Genomic DNA, 19,466 nt, shown 5'->3' with positions numbered 1-19,466 from the left:
GTCCCTCTAATTTATTCAAAAGTAGCTACTGAGCACCTACTATGTGCTATGCAAATACAAGGCACTGCACCTACTGCAGACATAGGGCAGACCCTCACAACCTCCCCTGCCAGGGGTTTAGCTTCCATTGCCAACGGTCAGACACTAACTCCACGGTCTCTCAGAGAAATATGCAACTGCAAAGTTCTCATGGGAGAAGTCCTGAGCACACTGCAAGCCATCCTGGGACCACAGTCTCAAGGGTCACAGAGCAAGGGACGTCAGGGCTGAGACCTGCAGGAAGCAAGAGAACTGCAGACCTGTCCCCACCCCAGGCAGGTGGAGCCCCCAGACGCTATGGGAAGACAGTGGGGAGGCTGGGGTGGCAGGGACTGTGGTCTATCCGAAGGATGGGGGGCATCCAGAGAGGGGCTCAGGAACAAGAGTCAGGCTCTGACCTGACACCCTGTGGCTAACAGGGAACCAGTAGACAGGAGTACAGAGCACTGTGGGGATGGAATGGCAGCAGGGCGGCCACCGCATGAACCCAGCTGGCTGCCAGGATGTGAACGCCACTATGGAGGGTGGGAAAGGGGACCAGCGCGGAAGTCAAACCAGCAGAACCACAGGGCGTTGGGGTAGGAGGAGGCGCAGCTTACAGAGACGGTGCCCCTTGCAGGCACAACCACTAGCAAGCCCTGGGGGTACCATTCCTTGGAACAGGAAGACCCGCTCCAGGCAGAGCTGCCTGAAGGGCAAGCACCCACAGTGGGGAAGGAAAGGAGAGTCCTGAAGAGAGGCAGAAGGGCCCACTTTGAGAGCTCACAAGGGGACAGAGATGTCAGGGATAACCGGGGAAACAGGAAACTGGGACGGGAGGATGCCCATGCAGCCACAGGGCTCCTGGTGGGAGACGGGGGCAGGAGCGCTCAGGGAGAGGGCCGATGCTGGGACACAGAAGGGCAAAGATGAATGCGAGAGGAAGACCAGAGAGTCCACATACACAGACACAGATGCATTACTCAGGGTAGGACTGTTTCTTGGTGTTTCTTTTCTTTCCTTTTTGTTTAATATATTTTTTCTTTTTCCTTTCTTTTTAAGACATAAAATTCCAGATCGTGGGAGGGAGAGTTTGAAGGAAGGAAGAATCACCAATAGAAAGCGGTCCCCAAAGAGGTATCAGGGATGGCACCCAGACAGGAGCACATGTACCAATGCCCAGAATGTGCATTTCACTAGACAACTGACCACAAAAGGCAAGTGGGAGCTAAATCCTGCCTCTACTCACTCACCAAGCCATAGGCCCTGGCACTCTCTCCCTACTCACTCAGATGATGAGGCCCCTTCTTCTTTTTTTTTTTTTTTTGAGATTGAGTCTCGCTCTGTTGCCCAGGCTGGAGTGCAGTGGAGCCATCTCGGCTCACTACATGCTCCGCCTCCTGGGTTCACGCCATTCTCCTGCCTCAGCCTCCTGAGTAGCTGGGACTACAGGCGCCCGCCACCACGCCCGGCTAATTTTTTTGTATTTTTAGTAGAGACGGGGTTTCACCATGTTAGCCAGGATGGTCTCGATCTCCTGACCTCGTGATCCGCCCGCCTTGGCCTCCCAAAGTGCTGGGATTACAGGCGTGAGCCACTGCACCCGGCCAATGAGGCCCCTTTTTCTAATTCACACAAAAGCACCCTGAGCTAACAGCAGCTCCAGACCTGCAGAATAGGTAAGCAGACAGATCTGCAAAGGGCCAGGAACTTCCTCACCATAACCCCTGGCCCTGGTCTCCAGGAGAACAAACCAAAGCCCAGACCCTGACAGAAGAGCCTGAGGAATCGGCACCATGGCTGACGGGGAGCTGGTCTTCCCTGGACACCAGGATGCAGCTAAGAGTTTCTCAAATCTCAGGAGTCTGAGTCCAAAAGCCTCCCTGGAGAATGAATGTCCACAAAATAAATCTAACAGAAAGATGCTCTTTGAAGGATTGCAGGATGCGGTGAGGTCATTCACAGAGGTCGAAGGTTAAGACATGAAGATGGAACACCTAACACTTAGTATTAGAAATCCTGCATTTCAAACCCTTTCTCAGAAACGCCAGCCTGCTCAAATATCTTAATACATAAACTAATGCATTAGTGACACAATTAAATTTATTACCACACACTTTAAAAATGGAAATTAAATGTTCCTGATTACCCTGTGTTTTAAATGCTTTCTCACAGGAGAAAAAAAGTGCATTTGGCGTTGACATTTGCTTACCCAGAATAACTAAAGACAAAGAGGATTAGCATACATTCTATCTCAAACAATAGAACCAGATGTCTGGAGTCTTCATGAACTCACTGTCCACATAAAATGTCCCACACCTCTAGGTTCAGAATAATTTGGATTAAATATTCAGGATTTTGTCTATTGTAAAGAGGAAACATGTTAGCATAAACCAAAAATCGGCCAAGGCCAAGTGGTAAGCTCAAGAGACAGGAGGTGCACATGGACAGAGGGGTGAAAAAATCCAGAGGCTCTCTCTGAAGATGAGTATCTCCTCCATGTCCCTTCCACTCCTGGGACCGCTAACAGTCACTTGACAGACAAGCAAGGATCAGGTTAAGCCTGGGCTGCTGGTGATAAAATGAGCTCCGGTGGGCGGCACTCTGCAGTCCCAGCGGCCGATCTGTGCGGCTGCACTCGCTGGCCACACTGCTCACCTGACCTGAATTCCACCCACCAGTGGGCCCTGGAGAAAATTCAGGTTCAAGGTAAACAAGCACTAGTCATGTTGCCTGAGGCCATTCTGATTCAGGAAGTCACCTGTGATCCCCTATCACTGTTCTTGTCCCTCGGTTCTCACTGTGACTTGGAAATGCCCACTCCTCCCAGAAGCTGAAGGAACTGGACCCCCGGGCATCAGCCCGAGGTTCTCCGGCTTCAGAGATCTTGGCCACACACCAGGGAGCCTGGCAGAGGCAGGCTTCGGGTCCTCTTTCCCAGTGATTTCCTGCTGGCCTGACACCAAACTCCACTCTCCCTGAATGACTCTAATAAAAGTTTATTCAAACTCTGATGACTGCAAAAGAAACTGGAGATCCCAGGGCAGCCCCAGCTCGAAGCACTGAAGGATCGGCTGGCAACCTTTGCATGGTGTCCCGAGCCGGAGAGTGACTCCAATCTCAACAGCCCTAATTGGACCTCCCTGTGGTTTTCAATTAAAGTGCAAATTGGGAGGGCTGTTAATTCAGGAGAAGATGGGTCCTGGGTCAGCTGAAAATTGCTCTGTCTGCAGGGGCCACATCTCATTAACGTTCTGGGCTGGGGTTTTTGTCCTGCTACTGTTTGCCAGAGATGGGGGTAGTCCACGCCAGAAGAAAGCTGGAGGTCCCTGCAGAGCCCTAGGAAGGCTCATTCTCTATAACATTCTTCAGGCTCAATTCACATTCTCCTTTAGAACAGTGGGAAATGAATCAAGATAATTGTTTTTTAAAAGTCTAGTGACATAAGGTAGCTGGACGATGAAGCAGGTCTGTTCGCCTAAGCTCTACTGCGTTTACGGGCAGTCTGCACGGATCAGGGAGTGAGACGGTCAAGTTCTGAAGGTGACTTCCCCTTGGGCTGGAGGCGGGGCCTCAGTCACAGTTGTTTCCTGGCAGCCCTCCTGGCCAGCCAAGTGCCAACTGTCACCAGCCCAAGGTAACTGATTCATTCCTTCTGCCAGCAGCAGGTCAGCTGCTCGGAAACGTGTCAGTGCAGGATTAAAAACGGTGAGTGTGAGGCGGGGTGTAGGGGAGGAGAAATCACTTAAATGACAGAACTCAGGGGAGCAAGTCTGCACAAATGAAGTCACCTTCTTAGGGAGACCAGCAGGGGAGCCCCAGAACAGGCAGTGATTAGCACACAACATGGGCAGAGGCGAGTTACGCCTACCACCTGCACGTTCCTCTAAACATCTAATCTGACTCCACTCTCCATCCAGGAGTGGGCTCTCAGCAATGTTCACAAAGGTGATGGGCCAGAAAACCGTCATGCACTGTACATGGGGGTGACCGTCACACACATTCTCCACCAGGACCACTGTCACCGCCACCATCTTCACACCGTCATGATCAACATCAAACTAAAACGCAACCCAGACAGCACTGTCCCAAACGCATGCAAATACACACTGATGGAAACAAAATAGGAAAATACGTACCCTGCCCCTTGTGGTTGACTTCTTTGGCAGCGATGACTTTGTTTATAACAGTCTGAAGGAAGTCATTCTCCCCTGCCACCCTGGGTGAAAAACGGGATGACATGTTCAGCGGCTTGTGTCGAATGGCGTCGTCCAACGCGAGCCTGGAGGGCACGGGACGACCAAGACCACAGGAGACAAAGGGGCACAGAGACCCATGGGTCACGGTAACAAGGGAACATAAGAGATCATCGTCACCGAGTGTGAGAGGGAGGCATCATGAGTCAACGCACGACAAAGGATGGGAGAGGTGACAAGAGAAACAGGGAAAAGCATTGATCAGGAAAATGCTGAACCATGAGAGGGAATAGAGCAAACGAGGGCAACCCTCTCCCCAGGAAATAAACGTGCACCAGGCCTCCACTGCGTCTCCATCAGACGCTTGTGTTTAAAAAAAGGAGCTTGTCTGAAAGCCACATGGTTGAAAGGCATTTAATCCCAAAGAATGTTTATGGCCATTCCTCCAATTTCAATAATTCTGAACCTAGCATAGGTCAAGGGGCAGGTGATCTAAAGGGAAACGCAAAATTGAGATTAAAAAAAAAAATCCCTGGAACCTAACTGCTTGCAAAGGCTTTCTACTCTACTCTCTTGGACTATGTACACAATAGACCCTAAAATGACTACATGTGAGAAGAATGGCACCGTGTTTGGAGAACACCACGACCTAGTCTCATGTGTGGCTCCATTATGAACACAGACCACCCATATTTTCAGGGCCCGTGAATCAGGAGCCTGTCACAGATGCTGTGCTGTACGAGAGACTAGCTAAAAACAGGTAGCATATGCCCAAATAGAAATACCATGTAGCACAGCGAAGTGCGCTATGAAATGAGTAAGAAAATAGACAGCATCGCCGTAATGGTTAAAATCAATCCTGGGAACAAAGACAGTGCTATCCATCACTGGAGCCACAAGACTCAAGGGAACTGAAGACTGTTGTCATTTACTTCACCAAGTTAAAAAAGACAGGGAGGAAGGGAGATGTGCAATGTGCTTCCTTCCCTAAAACCAACCCTGTGAGATAATAAATCAGTTTTAATGGAGCAAAAAACGGTTTCATTAGCATGACATTTCCCAAAGAACTGGTTTCATTGCTTATTTTGCTATTAAAAATCACGCTGTTCTTTTCTTTCTAACACTGCAAATATTCATCTATTAGTCTTCCTTTAATGGAGCACGGAGTCACAAATTACATAAGAAGTACACATGGAATAATATATTTTCCAAGTGGACATTCCACTACAAGATAGAAAAAGATGGCAGCAAAGCACAGGCAATCTCAGACAACTCATAACACGTTCTGTGAAAATCAGTGAATCTAAAACTAACAACCTCCCTAACTTTTCAAACAATCCCTCAAGTTGGGTTTGTTTTGGGATTTTTCTTTCCTTTTTTTTTTTTTTTTTTTTTTTGACTTTTCACAGAGGACACTAGCAGGCAACAGGTAATTTCAACTTAGTGGTACATCTGGGCATCAAGAACCTCTGAGGTCTAATATATAATACAGCATTCAAAACAGTAGGGAGCTGCATTATTTCTCATGAGAGAATGAGGCAATTTAATATTATAATTTTACAAAGGTGTATTTTATTTATGACCTCAATATCTGCCCATGTTCCACGATACTGTTCCCCTTGTTTGCTAAAGAAACTTCCAGATTCTGCAGCACTGCGTTCCTTTTATAAACTCTCCTCACTGGGTGGGACTATAAAACAACATTATCCAGCAGAGCTTTCTGCAGTGGTGGAGATGTGCTGTGTACGTACGGCCCAGGACGGTGCTGCTGGCCTCCTCTCCTGCTGAACACTTGGAACAGGACCAACATGACTGAAAAACTCAATGTTTAATGCTACTTCATTCTAATTATTATTATTATTTTTGAGACGGAATCTCCCTCTGTCACCCAGGCTGGAGTGCAGTGGCATGATGTCGGCTCATTGCAACCTCTGCCTCCCGGGTTCAAGCGATTCTCCTGCCTCAGTCTCCCAAGTAGCTGGGATTACAGGCGCCTGCCACCACGCCCAGCTAATTTTTGTATTTTTAGTAGTTATGGGGTTTCGCCATGTTGGCCAGGCGGGTCTCGAACTCCTGACCCTCAGGTGATCCTCCTGCCTCAACCTCCCAAAGTGCTGGGATTACAGGCGTGAGCCACTGTGCCCAGCTCATTTTAAGTATTTTAAACAGCCACATGGAGCTAATGGTTACCACACTGGACAGGAGAGTAAACCTAAAGCATTTAAGCCACAAAGAGACCTCTGCCTCTAGTGGTGCATGGTGAGATACATATAACTTAACCCTGACTCCCAGTTCAATAACGCAGGGTTTGCTGTTATTCTTATGACAAGAAGATAGCAAAATCTCCTACTGAGCTGTACAAAAAGCTTTAGGGTGCTACCTGACCAGTTCGCCTGCCTGCAAAGAAAGTCATATTCTTCCTGTCTTAGCCAGTGGCACTCAAGTCCCAGAGGAGTCAGGTGGGGTTGAGTGCGGCGGTCCATCACCAAGGATGCATGGGGCAGAGGGAAGCCAACCTCACATCTCCGGACCCCCAAGGACAGGACTCCTTCAGCCACCCAATTACTACCCGCCTCCTAAACCCTTCAGCCAACAGCTGAAAACAGTAACATGTCTAAAATCTAAAAATGTGTTTCAAGTCTGAAATCGATTAAGAAGAAAAATGAGGGAAAAGTAAAACTGCAGAGCACTACGGCAGGGGGCTGCCACTTCCCTCACCACGGATTCTCCCCTAACGTCGCCCTTCAACCCCACACCCAGGAGGAGGCTGTCTCTATGGCAGGGGGCTGCCACTTCCCTCACCACGCATTCTCCCCTAACATCGCCCCTCAACCCCACACCCAGGAGGCAGCTGTCTCTTACAATTCACCTCAACCATTTGGATTCCTTTTTCTCTCCTCCTCTGTGAGGAGTAGGAGTGCCCTTAAGTGGCCAACGACCATCATCTGGGTACACTCTTGCTTCCACACGAGGGAAATAAATGCCAATTCTTTCCACCAGTTCCCTGGGTTCTACCCACAAATCAGATAATCAATTTAACGAATCTCCTCCAAGAGCTTTTTCTCAGCTTCCGTGCCGCTTTAAAGACTTCAAGTCAGAACTAGAGAAAGCCGAAAAACGAGCACAGATATGCTCCACTCTAAGCAAAAACCGAGAAACAAAAATCAGCAGCATGATTCTATGCTTTAAAGCACTATTTCCCGCTTTAAAATAATTCATCATAATTTTGTTTGGTTTTCTATTTTAAACACAGCAAACTTCTATGATGAATTTGGAAGTATTGTGCTTTGAAACTACAAACAGCTACTAGAATAAATCGATTATGTAAAGAAACGTTCAGGTTCAGAGCAGAGTTTTAATTCTGTGCCTTCTACATGATAAGGCAAGTAAAATCTTCTACTTCCAGGACCATAAACAAACTTTGACCCAGGATTCTTATGGCTACAAAAAAATTCCATGTACTACAGCAGTGACTAAAGAGGTTTTTCATAATTATAAAATAATTCTTACTTAGGTTTATCCATTTAATTATAAAGATAATTATTACAAGCCTATGTTTTCCACATTATATCTGGCTAAGTACTTGAATTGCTCCATACTTACGGCTGAAAGGGAATGAAATGCTGCTTATCTTCGTCGTCTACTTTTCCATTTATTATATCTGTTACATCCATCACTGGAGACAAAAAGAGAACAGAGATTATTTTGGCTTAAATGCTATAATCACAGAACACAAACAAACAAAGGAACATCAGAATATCTTCTGGCAAACAACAGCAAAAGCTGTTTTCTCATCGTCAAGTCTAAATTATTTCCATGCTTGAAAGACAAATTAAGTTATCAGAAAACACTGGCCCAAATGGAAGTGGGGCTCAAATGGCAGAGTTCCATTTAATAATTTCCTTTGCCTATTATCCAACTGTCACCCTAGGGCTGCCCTGTCCAATAGAACTTTCTGTAATGATGGAAAATGTTCCATAACAATGAGCAACAAAAATGTGAAAGCACAGGCCAGGCGCAGTGGCTCACATCTGTAATCCCAGCACTTTGGGAGACCAAGGTGGGCAGAAAGCTCGAGCCCAGGAGTTCAAGACCAGCCTGGGCAACATGACAAAACCTCTATCTCTACAAAAAATACAAAAATTATCCAGGCATGGTGGTGTGCGCCTGTAGTCCCAGCTACGCAGGAAGCTGAGATGAGAGATTTGCTTGGGCCCAGGAGGTAAAGGTTGCAGTGAGCAGAATTCATACCGCTGCACTCCAGCCTGAGTGACAGAGACCCTGCCACAAAACAAAAGAAAAAAATAAAATGTAGAAAGCATGATGGAGGAACTGAAAACTTACTTTTACTTTGTTCATTTAATTTAAATTTAACTAGTCACATGTGACCAGTGGTTACCATGCTGGCCAGCACTGTTCTGAAGCCTCATGCCATTGCATTCCCCCAAACAATTAAGCAAACAAGTAGCTACCATTTCCCAAGCACCCACCACATGCTGGTATCTGTCGATGCTCTTACAAGAGGACACTTCAAGGCAAATCCTCAGAGTCACCTACCAGACTGATGAGAAACTGAGGCTCGAAGACGCATGAACAAGCATGCTCAAAGTCTACAGCTAGAAAGTCTCCAAGACCCAAACTCTTTCAATGCTATTAAACTGCCTTCACAAACACATCCCCCTGGGAGGTCCAGGCTTGCTAACATCACAAGAAAGGCTAATATCCTTTGCAATGTTCTTGTGTTAAAAAGACATCCCCTGATCACATTCAGGAGTAAAGCCAGACACACTGTTTACCTTTCAAACAATTCCTTTTGCCCTTGGTCATGAGTCATGACAGAACAAGAAAATCCAAGAATAACCCCAGATGGCCCTGGTCACTTTCCCTGTCTCTGCTATTGCTCAACCGCCACACCGGACTTAAGAAAAGAGAGGAAGATGCTTTGTTTATTTTCTTTGCACAAGACCCTTCCCCAGAAGGGTCTCTGTAGCCCAGGGTCTCTATGCTCAGGTAAGAGGATGAGTCTAAATATACTTTGTCCAATACACGAGTAATCATATATTGAGATTTTTCCTTTCTACCATCACCATCACCACCCTCCAAAAAGGGGGAGGGATGTGTAGAACCAAAAAAGCACAATTCTCATCCCCTGCTTGGCCTGGTGGAGCCCACGGGCCTCAGTATTGTGTCCTGAGGGACGACACCCACACTCCACTGAACCAAGGGGACTCAAAGAGCTAAGAGCCCACAGCTGTGTTTGCAGATACAGGTCAAAGAATCCCAAATAACTTGGAACATCAAATGACAGCTGCTCAGAAGATGCATGGTCTGGACACGGGCCCTCGCCTGGCCTGGGGGAAGACTTTACCAGCTTCCACCACTCTTGGGGGTGACTGACCCACATGCGACTGACTGCAGCACCCACCTTTTTACCTTTTTCCAAGACGCCTGAGACCACCACTTCAGCATCCTTCATTAACTCATTTGGGCAGCAGCCCACTATGAGCCAGAACCAAGGTGGTCTGACCCGGGCAGGCCAGCCCTCACATGCCAGCTGGTCCTGGGTGGCCTGGCTGGGTGCCTGCAAAGCCCCTCTCTGCCATGGGACTCATCTCACCAGCTGATCATGGGACTCCCTTGCCACATCCCCGGTGCCCAGCCCCGGAACACAGGACCTTGTGCAGGAAAGCAGCAAACAAGCAGGAAACGCAAGCAGAGCCTGAGCACCCACAGGTGGAAAACACCCCAAGTCCCGCACCCATCCTGAGCCTCGAGGAGAAGGCCTGGACATCACCAGTCATCACCGCTCATCGCGCCTCCCAGGGACTCTCCTGACTGCTCTCCCGCACACAGCCCCATGCGGAGGGAGTGCTCCCTGCAGGTTGGACAAGATGTGCCTGACACCAAAGGAGGAAATAAAGGTCTTGGGGGGAAACCTCCCCCAAACAGCCAGCCCAGGGTCTCTACATTCAGGTAAGAGGATGGTGAAAAGAAGAGTCCAGCTGAAGTCAGTACAGCTCTGTGAGGGAGAGGCCGGGTAGACAGACGGCACCGCGTGATGCTGGAATTCAGAGGGCAGGAGAAGGAAGGAGGCAGTGGTGTCAGGACAAGAGATGGAGGCACAGGGCCAGCAAAGGCAGGAGAGCAGAAGGCGGGAGGTGAGAAACGTCTCGCAGGGAGAGGGGCTGACGGCTCAGTCCCGCTGGTGGGGCTGCATCAGGACAACTTGCTCGCGGCAAATGGACCCCCACACCCTACGAGTCAGCAACTCCGCTGCAGAGGCTGCCCTGCAAACAGGCACAGGTGGGATGCTTCAAGCTCCAGCATGCTCACTGCGTAGCTACTACACCGCAAGGCTGAGATACCCTCACCCAAAGCAAAGGCCTGCTGCAATCACAGGGCTACAGGCTGCAGACACTGAGAAGCCGAATTTTTGAATAATACTTAATAAAATGACATGTTCATAAGATAATGCTAGGTTTGTTAGAAAGATAAAAGTATACGCAATGCAAACATACTTACTACTGAACTGTACACCTAAAAATGGTTAAGATGGCAAAAAAGGGACTAAAAAGACATTGAAAATCCATCAGTAAATAAATGAACATATGGTAGGATGTGATATTGTATTTAAAAATCATATGCCACACACAGAAAAAAAAATTGGAAACAAACATATCAGAATAAACATCAGGTACTACCCCGGCTATGTAAAACTATGGATAATTTATTTAACAACACTTTTCCACAAAATTTCCATTATTTTTAGAATTTTCTATCTTTTAGAAAAAGATAGAAAAGGTTACATTATAAAAAGGTTAAAAAACAGCAATGTGACCCATTATTTTCAACCAAAGACTAAGAACTGTAGCCTTCAAGGTCCATGAACACTTCTCATTCTGAGGAACTGAACTCTGTTGACACAGAAATGCAGAAGTCATTCTGAAGAAAGTCTCAAAATTAAATTTGCATGTGGAAACTGAGTTGCATACGAACAGGTAGAATGCGATTACCAACATGCTGATCAACCTTCTTAGATGTGGGAAGCATCCCTTCTATCCCCCCTTTTTTTTTTGAGACAGTGTCTCGCTCTGTCGCCTAGGCTGGAGTGCAGTGGTACGATCATGGATCACAGCAACTTCAACCTCCCAAGTTCAGGCAGTCCTCCTGCCTTAGCCACCCCAAGCATGAGCCACCATGACTGGCTAATCTTTGTGTATTTGTTTTTTTTTTTTTTTTTTTTTTTTTTTTTTTGGTAGAGATAGGGTTTCACCGTATTGCCCAGGCTGGTCTCAAACTGCTGGATTCAAGCAGTCCACCCACTTTGGCCTCCCAAAGTGCTGGGACTACAGGTGTGAGCCACTGCACCCGAGTGTCCTTGCTTAGTAACAAAGAGAACATTTGGTTGGATGACACAATGAATAAGTTAGAAGCAAATCCTATTTAAAAAATTTCCCCAGATGTGCTGAATGCCACCACGTGATAAGCAGGGCGGGGCGGGGCGGGGGGGGGGGGGGCAGGTGGTCTGGTGGCAGCAAACTGCCAGTCACTGAGTGGCCCATAGTGACAAGCAACTGATTTTGGTTAAAGCAGAGATTCTGGTTTAACTGGACAGGAGTGGGGCCTGTGCAACAATTTTTTCTTTTTGGGAGTGGGGTTGCAGGGGACAGGATCTGACTGTAGCCCAGGCTGGAGTACAATAGCACGATCATGGCTTATTTGCAGTCTGGACTTCCCAGGGCTCAGGAGATCCTCCCACCTCAGCCTCTCGAGTAGCTGGGACCACAGGTCAGTGCCACCAAGCGCCCAGCTAACTTTTGTAACTTTTAGTAGAGACAAGGTTTCACCATGTTGTCAGGCTAATCTTGAATGCCTGGGCTCAAGCGATCTGCCTGCCTCAGCCTCCCAAAGTGCTAGGATTACAGGCATGAACCACAGCATCTGACCAAGAATTTTTACTGAAAGCTTGCAAGATTTTTCTCATATTCAGTTAGGATTGAGAACCACTGCATTAAGATATTTACTTTTTGTGCCAAAAATTTACATAGATCACATAATGAAATGTCTCAGAGAAGAGTTTCTAGTAGGAAACTGGAAATTCCACAAGCAGAATGATCAGGTCTTTACTTGTTTTGTTTTTTTTTTTTTGAGACAGTCTCGCCCTGTCACCCTGGCGTGATCTTGGCTCACTGGAACCTCCACCTCCCCAGTTCAAGCAATTCTCCTGCCTCCCTGCTGAGTAGCTGGGTTACAGGCACCCGCCACCATGCCCAATTAACTTTGTTGTATGTTTAGTAGAGACAGGGTTTCACCATGCTGGCCAGGCTGGTCCCGAACTCCTAACCTCATTTTCAGCCTGCCTCAGCCTCCCAAAGTTCTGGGATTAGAGGTGGGAGCCACTGCACCGGTCTTGTGTGTGTGTGTGTGTGTGTGTGTGTGTGTGTGTGCGTGTGTGTGTGACAGAGTCTCGCCCTGTTCCCCAGGCTGGAGTGCAGTGACACAATCTTAGCTCACTGCAACCTCAGCCTCCCAGGTTCAAGCAACTCTTCTCCCTAGCCTCCTGAGTAGCTGGGACTACAGGCATGCACCATGCCTGGATAATTGTTTTATTTTTCGTAGAGATGGGGTTTTACCATGTTGGCCAGGCTGGTCTTGAACACCCAACCTCATGTGGTCCACCCACCTCGGCCTCCCACATTGTTGGGATTACAGGTGTGAGCCACTGCGCCCAGCCAGATTCTTACTTGCTGTACAGACACACACCACCTCAGCAGGTCCAGGAAAGCTGGCCCCTCTGGAGTGAGCACAGAGGCCACAAAGGCTCAGAGCTTGGGACTGAGGGATGAACACAACATCCCCACTGAGGGCATGCAGTGGAGCCAGGCAAACCAGCAACTGCTGAGCAACTGTGACACCAGAAAGGACAGAGAATTCAAAGGACCTGGAAACCCAACATTAACAGCTGCAGGCCTGAAATCTTCCCACAGAGGAAAACAAACACCTATAGGTATCTCTGAAGCACTTCACACAGGTTCGTGCAGGTTCACACAGGTTCAAACAGGTTCACACAGGTTCACACCAGTTCAGAAAGGTTCACACAGGTTCATGCAGGTTCACACAGGTTCACGCATGTTCACACAGGTTCACACAAGTTCAGAAAGGTTCACACAGGTTCACGCATGTTCAGAGGTTCACACAGGTTCACATAGGTTCCAGAAAGGTTCACACAAGTTCACACAGGTTCACACAGGTTCATGCAGGTTCAGAAAGGTTCATGCAGGTTCACGCAGGTTCGCACAGGTTCGTGCAGGTTCACGTATGTTCACAGAGGTTCGCGCAAGTTCAGAAAGGTTCACACAAGTTCACGGAGGTTCACACAGGGTCACACAGGTTCACACAGGTTCAGAAAGGTTCACGCAGGTTCACACAGGTTCAGAAAGGTTCACACAGGTTTATAAAGGTTCACACAGGTTCATGCAGGTTCACACCGGTTCACACAGGTTCACACACGTTCACAGAGGTTCACATAGGTTCACGCAGGTTCACGCAGGTTCGTGCAGGTTCATGCAGGTTCACACAGGTTCTTTGCAACCCCAAAGTGAGGGGGGACACCCCATGTGCCAGTCAGAGCAGAGCAGCAAGAAGCAGCCACACTCCAGAGAATTCTCGAGCAAAACGACAAGGCTAGAACTTGGCCCCAGGTGGGTTTTCAGAAGCCCCAATATCAGTGGGTACCAGGGACATGAGACAGGAAAGGAAGGAACCAGAGACCAGTTCAGACAGGAGGAACCAGGGACCACAGGGGGTGTCCATGTGGTCAGCAAATATCAGGGGACAGAAGTCCCTGGTGGCCGCACAGCCAGGGATCCAAACTCCAGTGACCAGATGTAGTGTCTCAGCCAACACTACATAGGTGGGGGCTCCAGAAACAAGGAACTATGTCCAGGCTGCCCGCTCTGCCCCAGTGACTAACCCGGGCTTCTGTAATTCATGGAGAACTCCAGGAGCTGGGGGGGCCAACCTAACTCCAGACCCCACCAAGCAAGCGTAAGTGAGCATGTAAGAAACAGTGAAAGACCACAGTGGTGTCAGCTGAGCCCACGCCCATCACCCTCTCCATCCATTAATGCCTAGACCTTCATGGACTGTCAACCCAATGAAAACTGAAAAATATTCCAAATTTTTAAATTCCAAAAATTTTAATCAAAAGAAGGTAAAAACTGTCAGCCTATGGTCTAGATTTCATCTTTAAGAAATATAACTATGCATTCGTAGGCACTTATGACATAATCTATCTTGTAATCTAATAACCAGAGAATCTGTAGCTTTGCTGTTGAAAAGAGGAGCGACTTCCATGTGTTGTCAGAGATGTCTCTGATTGCTCAAATGGAGCCAATTATGCCTGAGACAAAAATTAAATATTCTCTTAAAACTACCATCAAGGTGGAAAAGAAAAAAAAAATCCTGGAAAATGAAAGGTATTTTAAATATAACACTAGATTACATGTAAAAGATGCTACAGGCTCTGACAAATAGAGGGGCAATTTTCAAGTATGTATTCAAGTCAGGAGATGAAAATGTTAGCAGGGCATGAGGGGGCGCACCTGTGGTCCCAGTTACTCAGGAAGCTGAGGCAGGAAGATCACTTGAGCCCAGGAGGTCAGGGCAGCAGTGAGCTGTGATCACACAGACTGGGTGACAGAGTTAGGCTCTGTCTCTTAAAAACAAAAAGACAGAGAGATGAAAATGCAAAAGGATTTCCCCAGCCCAAGGTTGTGGGGACTTCAGAAAGAAAACCTCACCCTCACCATTTCACTCACAAATGGTAAAATCATTGGAACACTCCGTTAGTTAGCTCTATGGGTAAACTGAATTCAAGTAAACTGCATTAATATGCTGCTCTCATTATGCCTATATCACTGCTATTGCTTACTTCTTATGATATAGTAAATCATTTAAATGACTTGAAATATTTTTCCAAAAATTCCACGCAGAACACACAGGACTTTTAGGATGGTGAAGCCACCCAGTGAGAGACTACAATGGGGAATATACAGTATTTATTCAACTGTCGAAACCCACAAAAGGCACAACATCAAGAATGAACACTAATGTAAACTACGGACTTCACAGGACGACGATGTGTCAATGTGGTTCACCAACTGCAACCAATGTACCAATCTATGGGGGATATTGATAATGGGGAGGCAGGGGGAAGGAAGGAGAAATATATAGGATCTGTCTATATTTTCTGTTCAATTTTGCTTGAACCTAAACACCTTTCTAAAAATAATGTTTATTTAAAAGGCGGGGGGAATGAACTAAGTTCAGAGTTTCCTGGTAGCCAAGGCAAAGAACGTCTTCCACAGCTGTTCATACAAAAAATCCAGCTGTGTGTCAAGAATCAGGAACCTTTCCCACATGAATATTCACATGAATCCCAAAAATCACAAACATAAAATAAATATCAGAGTGCTAAGTAATGAAATTGTACACAACCATTAAAGAGAGAAAACCACTTCCCAAAACTATGAAAAATGAGAGTGACATTAAAATAGGGCAAATAATTAGAACTTCCTGGTATGCCTTTATCTTTCCTCAACAGAGGTAATTGGTCTTTCACATTCCTCGTGCCCTCACCAAAAATAACAGAGCACCAGCATGACGGAGGAAGAGCACCAACGTGGCGGAGGAAGAGCACCAACGTGGCGGAGGAAGAGCACCAACAGGGCAGAGGAAGAGCACCAATATGAAGCTAACTGAGTCCTCGTCACAGTTTGCTTTCTTTCCTCCCCTTCATTGCTTTGACCGTCCTGCACAAATCCATTCTGATGCCCATCACCAAGACCTGAAACCCTCCATTGACTGGCTTCCCTACAGACTGAGGATATGGGTCAGGATCTCTCCCAGGGAAAGATGAGATCCACTTTAAAACCAAATGTATGATTTACATCTGAAACTTGAGGCCAAGAGCATCCTGAGCCTAGCAGGTCAACTGGAAGCCACAGTGAAAATAACTAATAAATATATTTTTTCTCTCCAGCAGAAAAGCTTGTATATCAAAGCTGCCCATTGACCAATCAACATTCAACAGTGGTTCTTTTGAAAGTGACTGTGAAGATCTGAAACTCTCAAGGAAACAGAGAAATGGATTACCAGCCACTCCAAAAGGTCGCCGCAACCCCGAAGTCAGTTTCCTGGTATTGTTGTCTCTCAGCTCCATGCGACCCACGCGAACAATCTGACAGACAAAACTGATTTTCTCCCTTTTCAGGTCTTTGCTTCCGAGGTCCTAGAAATATTAGTTTCCATAAATTATTTTGGAGAACCATTATTCAATGCAAGTTCCAATGAAAAGGACAGTAAAAAAATGGATTGAGACTCTTTTCTCAGACCCATTTTTATAATTTTAATCAGTTATTCATATGACAGAAAGGAATTTAATAACAATAATCAATTACTGTTAAGTGAGCTTAAGATACATATTTAAGGGCTGGGTGCGGTGGCTCACACCTGTAATCCCAGCACTTTGGGAGGCCGAGGAGGGTGGATCAGGAGGTCAGGAGTTCGAGATCAGCCTGGCCAACATGGGAAAACCCCATCTCTACTAAAAATACAAAAAATTAGCCAGGTGTGGTGGTGTGTGCCTGTAATCCCAGCTACTCGGGAGGCTGAGGCAGGAGAATTGCTTGAACCCAGGAGGTGTAGGTTGCAGTGAGCTGAGATCACACCATTGCACTCCAGCCTGGGTGACAGAGCAAGACTCTGTCTGGAGGAAAAAAAAAACAAAACAAAAAGACACACATTTAAGAGGCACATTCCATGGTAATGGGGTAAATCTTTGTCACGGTCATTCTAAGGGTGGCTAGAGACTCAGAAGATTTCTGGAAAGGCACTCTACTTAGTAATACTAAATTAACCGATATTACAGGCATCCCAGGCACCCATGTTCTAGTGTGGCAGGAAGGCCGAGAGAAATCACTAAAAGTAGTCATTAGAATGGTGGCCAATTCAACCAAACATCTTTGCGTGCACTTACGGTAAACACAGCTCGCAAATTATGTAATCTGTCTATGTCTTTAGGTAATCCTGAACTGGACCAGCGAACCAGGTAGTTTTCACTTGGAAAAGGGAGAAATAAAAGCAAGTTAATTTTCCAAATAACAGAGTACCAAATGTACATCCACATTGTTTCATAATTAATACCATGTAGGTGCACTATACAGACAACCATGAGTTTATAAATATCAAAAATATCACCTACAGCTACTCATCAATTAACATCCACAGCAGAAAAACCCTGCCAAGTTTTAATGTGGGATGTCTTGGGTTGTCACTGTAATGGAACTACTTGCAAATGGTATTTCTAAGTTGGTTTTTTTTAAGAGCCTATTTGTTCATTTAGAATGGCAATACTATAAAATTCAGCACAATGCATCTTTATTTCAAAACCTATGACAAACCAAATACACTGTAAAATAAAAACTGCATCCTATGTCAAGAGGAAACAAAGTGTTTACCAGAAGTGAGAATAAAATCCACTCATATTTTTCTGTATTAAGTTTTCAAATTTTGAATAATACAAGTAAAGATCCTAGAGTTTTAGCATATACACAGACACACGCACAACTCACACATAGTTGAACCACAATGTTTCCATCTGGGCAAAGAGAAAGTTATACTGAAGGCTAAGCAGGAATAATAGACTTACAGTGTTTTCATTTAACAAATATCAACTGACAGTCTGTATGTGGCAGGCACCATTCTAAATGATGCATTCCAGTCAATCATCTTGCAGAAAAAACAACAGGATGAAAGTCACAGAAATGGCATTCAAAGAAACCAAATTTTGAAAACTGGAAATAGTGATATTTGAGGGACCAGGATACATAAAATCTTATGAAGACAACTTAGGAAACAAAGTATTACTTCAATCTTCAGCTGCACTCTTAAGATATGACCAGAGTGTACCTGCAATTGCTATAACTCTACGAGCAAATAGCAATCTACACGCGAGAAGGTTCACCCTGAGCCAGAGCCCAAACTGGCTGCCATCACACTGTCCAAGACAGCTCTTGGCTCGGCTGCTTGGTCGTGTCCAGCAGCCATTCATCCAGGGCCTCTCAGCATGAATGGCGCGCTTCAGTGGTTCTGATCCCACGTTCCTAACACCAACCAAAGAGGAAAGACAGCCGCCAAGAAATTTCACCTACCTGATGAATTTGGACTCCACAGGGTCATATAGAGACATGAGGACTTCAGCATCTTCTCCTATTTTACAAACCACGTTTTTGAGGTTCACAAACAAGGCCAGAGAAGGGGTTGCAGCAAACTTGGCTTGTCTGTTAATATCTATGTTCTGCTTTTGAGACTGTGAATGGAAGGAAATAGAAAGTCAACCCCAGCAATGCTCATCACTAACACTTGCTTTCTTTATTCCCTATAGAATAGAAAATGGTAATAATTCATTGGCATAACCCAGCAAAGCCATTGGTGCAGTCACTTTCTTATCTCCCCTGCACATTCCTAAATCATGCATTCACACAACAGACAAAAAATCGTATCCCGTGCAATTGTTGTGCTATTTTCGAAGATACAAAACTTTCAGGTGTCCAACCAATAAATCAAAATAATTATTATATGTGTAGTTATTTAATTTTTTGTTCCCTCATTAGACTAAACCCTCCAAGGACATCTGTCTCACTTATCATTATGTCTTCAACATTTGGTACACAGTAGATGCTCAGTAAATACTTGCTGAATTAACGGATGATTCAATTATTCAATCAGTTTTGAATATCTACTGTGTGTATGTGTGTTTATGGGAGGTGGGAGGTGACTGGTCATGGGGTGGATTGTTCATGAATGGTTTAGCACCATCCCCTCAATGCTGTCCTCATGACGGTGAGTTCTCACAGATCTGGTTGTTTAAAAGCGTAGCGTATAGCACCCCCTGCACACCCTCTCTCTTCCTCCTGCTCTACCCATGTGAAGTGCTGGCTCCCACTTCACCTTCCGCCATAATTGTAAGATTCCTGAAGCCTCCCCAGAAGCAGAAGCCACTATCCTTCCTGTATAGTCTGCAGAACCATGAGCCAATTAAATCTCTTTTCTTTATAAATTACCCAGTCTCAGGCACTTCCTTATAGTAAGGCGAGAATAGGCTAATGCATACATGATACCATTAAAGATCACAGAAGATGAAAAACCAGTAAGACATGTGCTCTCTGCCCTCAGTGAGCTTGAATACAT

General features: G+C 46.1%; 1 protein-coding gene across 3 annotated transcripts in view; it reads right to left on the bottom strand.

Moving 5' to 3' along the window:
- Nucleotides 1-19,466, bottom strand: part of DOCK1 (dedicator of cytokinesis 1) — a 548,347-nt gene that overhangs the window by 442,263 nt on the left and 86,618 nt on the right. For 2 of the 3 annotated variants that reach the window (XM_030941069.1, XM_030941071.1), the window contains exons 8-12: nucleotides 18,428-18,585; nucleotides 17,254-17,335; nucleotides 16,371-16,506; nucleotides 7,818-7,890; nucleotides 4,158-4,300 (exon numbers count right to left, since the gene is read on the bottom strand). In XM_030941069.1, the coding sequence (XP_030796929.1) occupies nucleotides 4,158-4,300; nucleotides 7,818-7,890; nucleotides 16,371-16,506; nucleotides 17,254-17,335; nucleotides 18,428-18,585 (592 nt within the window). The remainder of the gene's footprint in view (nucleotides 1-4,157; nucleotides 4,301-7,817; nucleotides 7,891-16,370; nucleotides 16,507-17,253; nucleotides 17,336-18,427; nucleotides 18,586-19,466) is intronic. The other variant, XM_030941070.1, reaches the window with a different exon arrangement.

Source organism: Rhinopithecus roxellana, chromosome 11, assembly GCF_007565055.1.
Source record: "Rhinopithecus roxellana isolate Shanxi Qingling chromosome 11, ASM756505v1, whole genome shotgun sequence".
Taxonomy (NCBI): domain Eukaryota; kingdom Metazoa; phylum Chordata; class Mammalia; order Primates; family Cercopithecidae; genus Rhinopithecus; species Rhinopithecus roxellana.
Note: the sequence above shows the minus strand (reverse complement) of the source record. Positions and strands in the feature narration are given on the sequence as shown.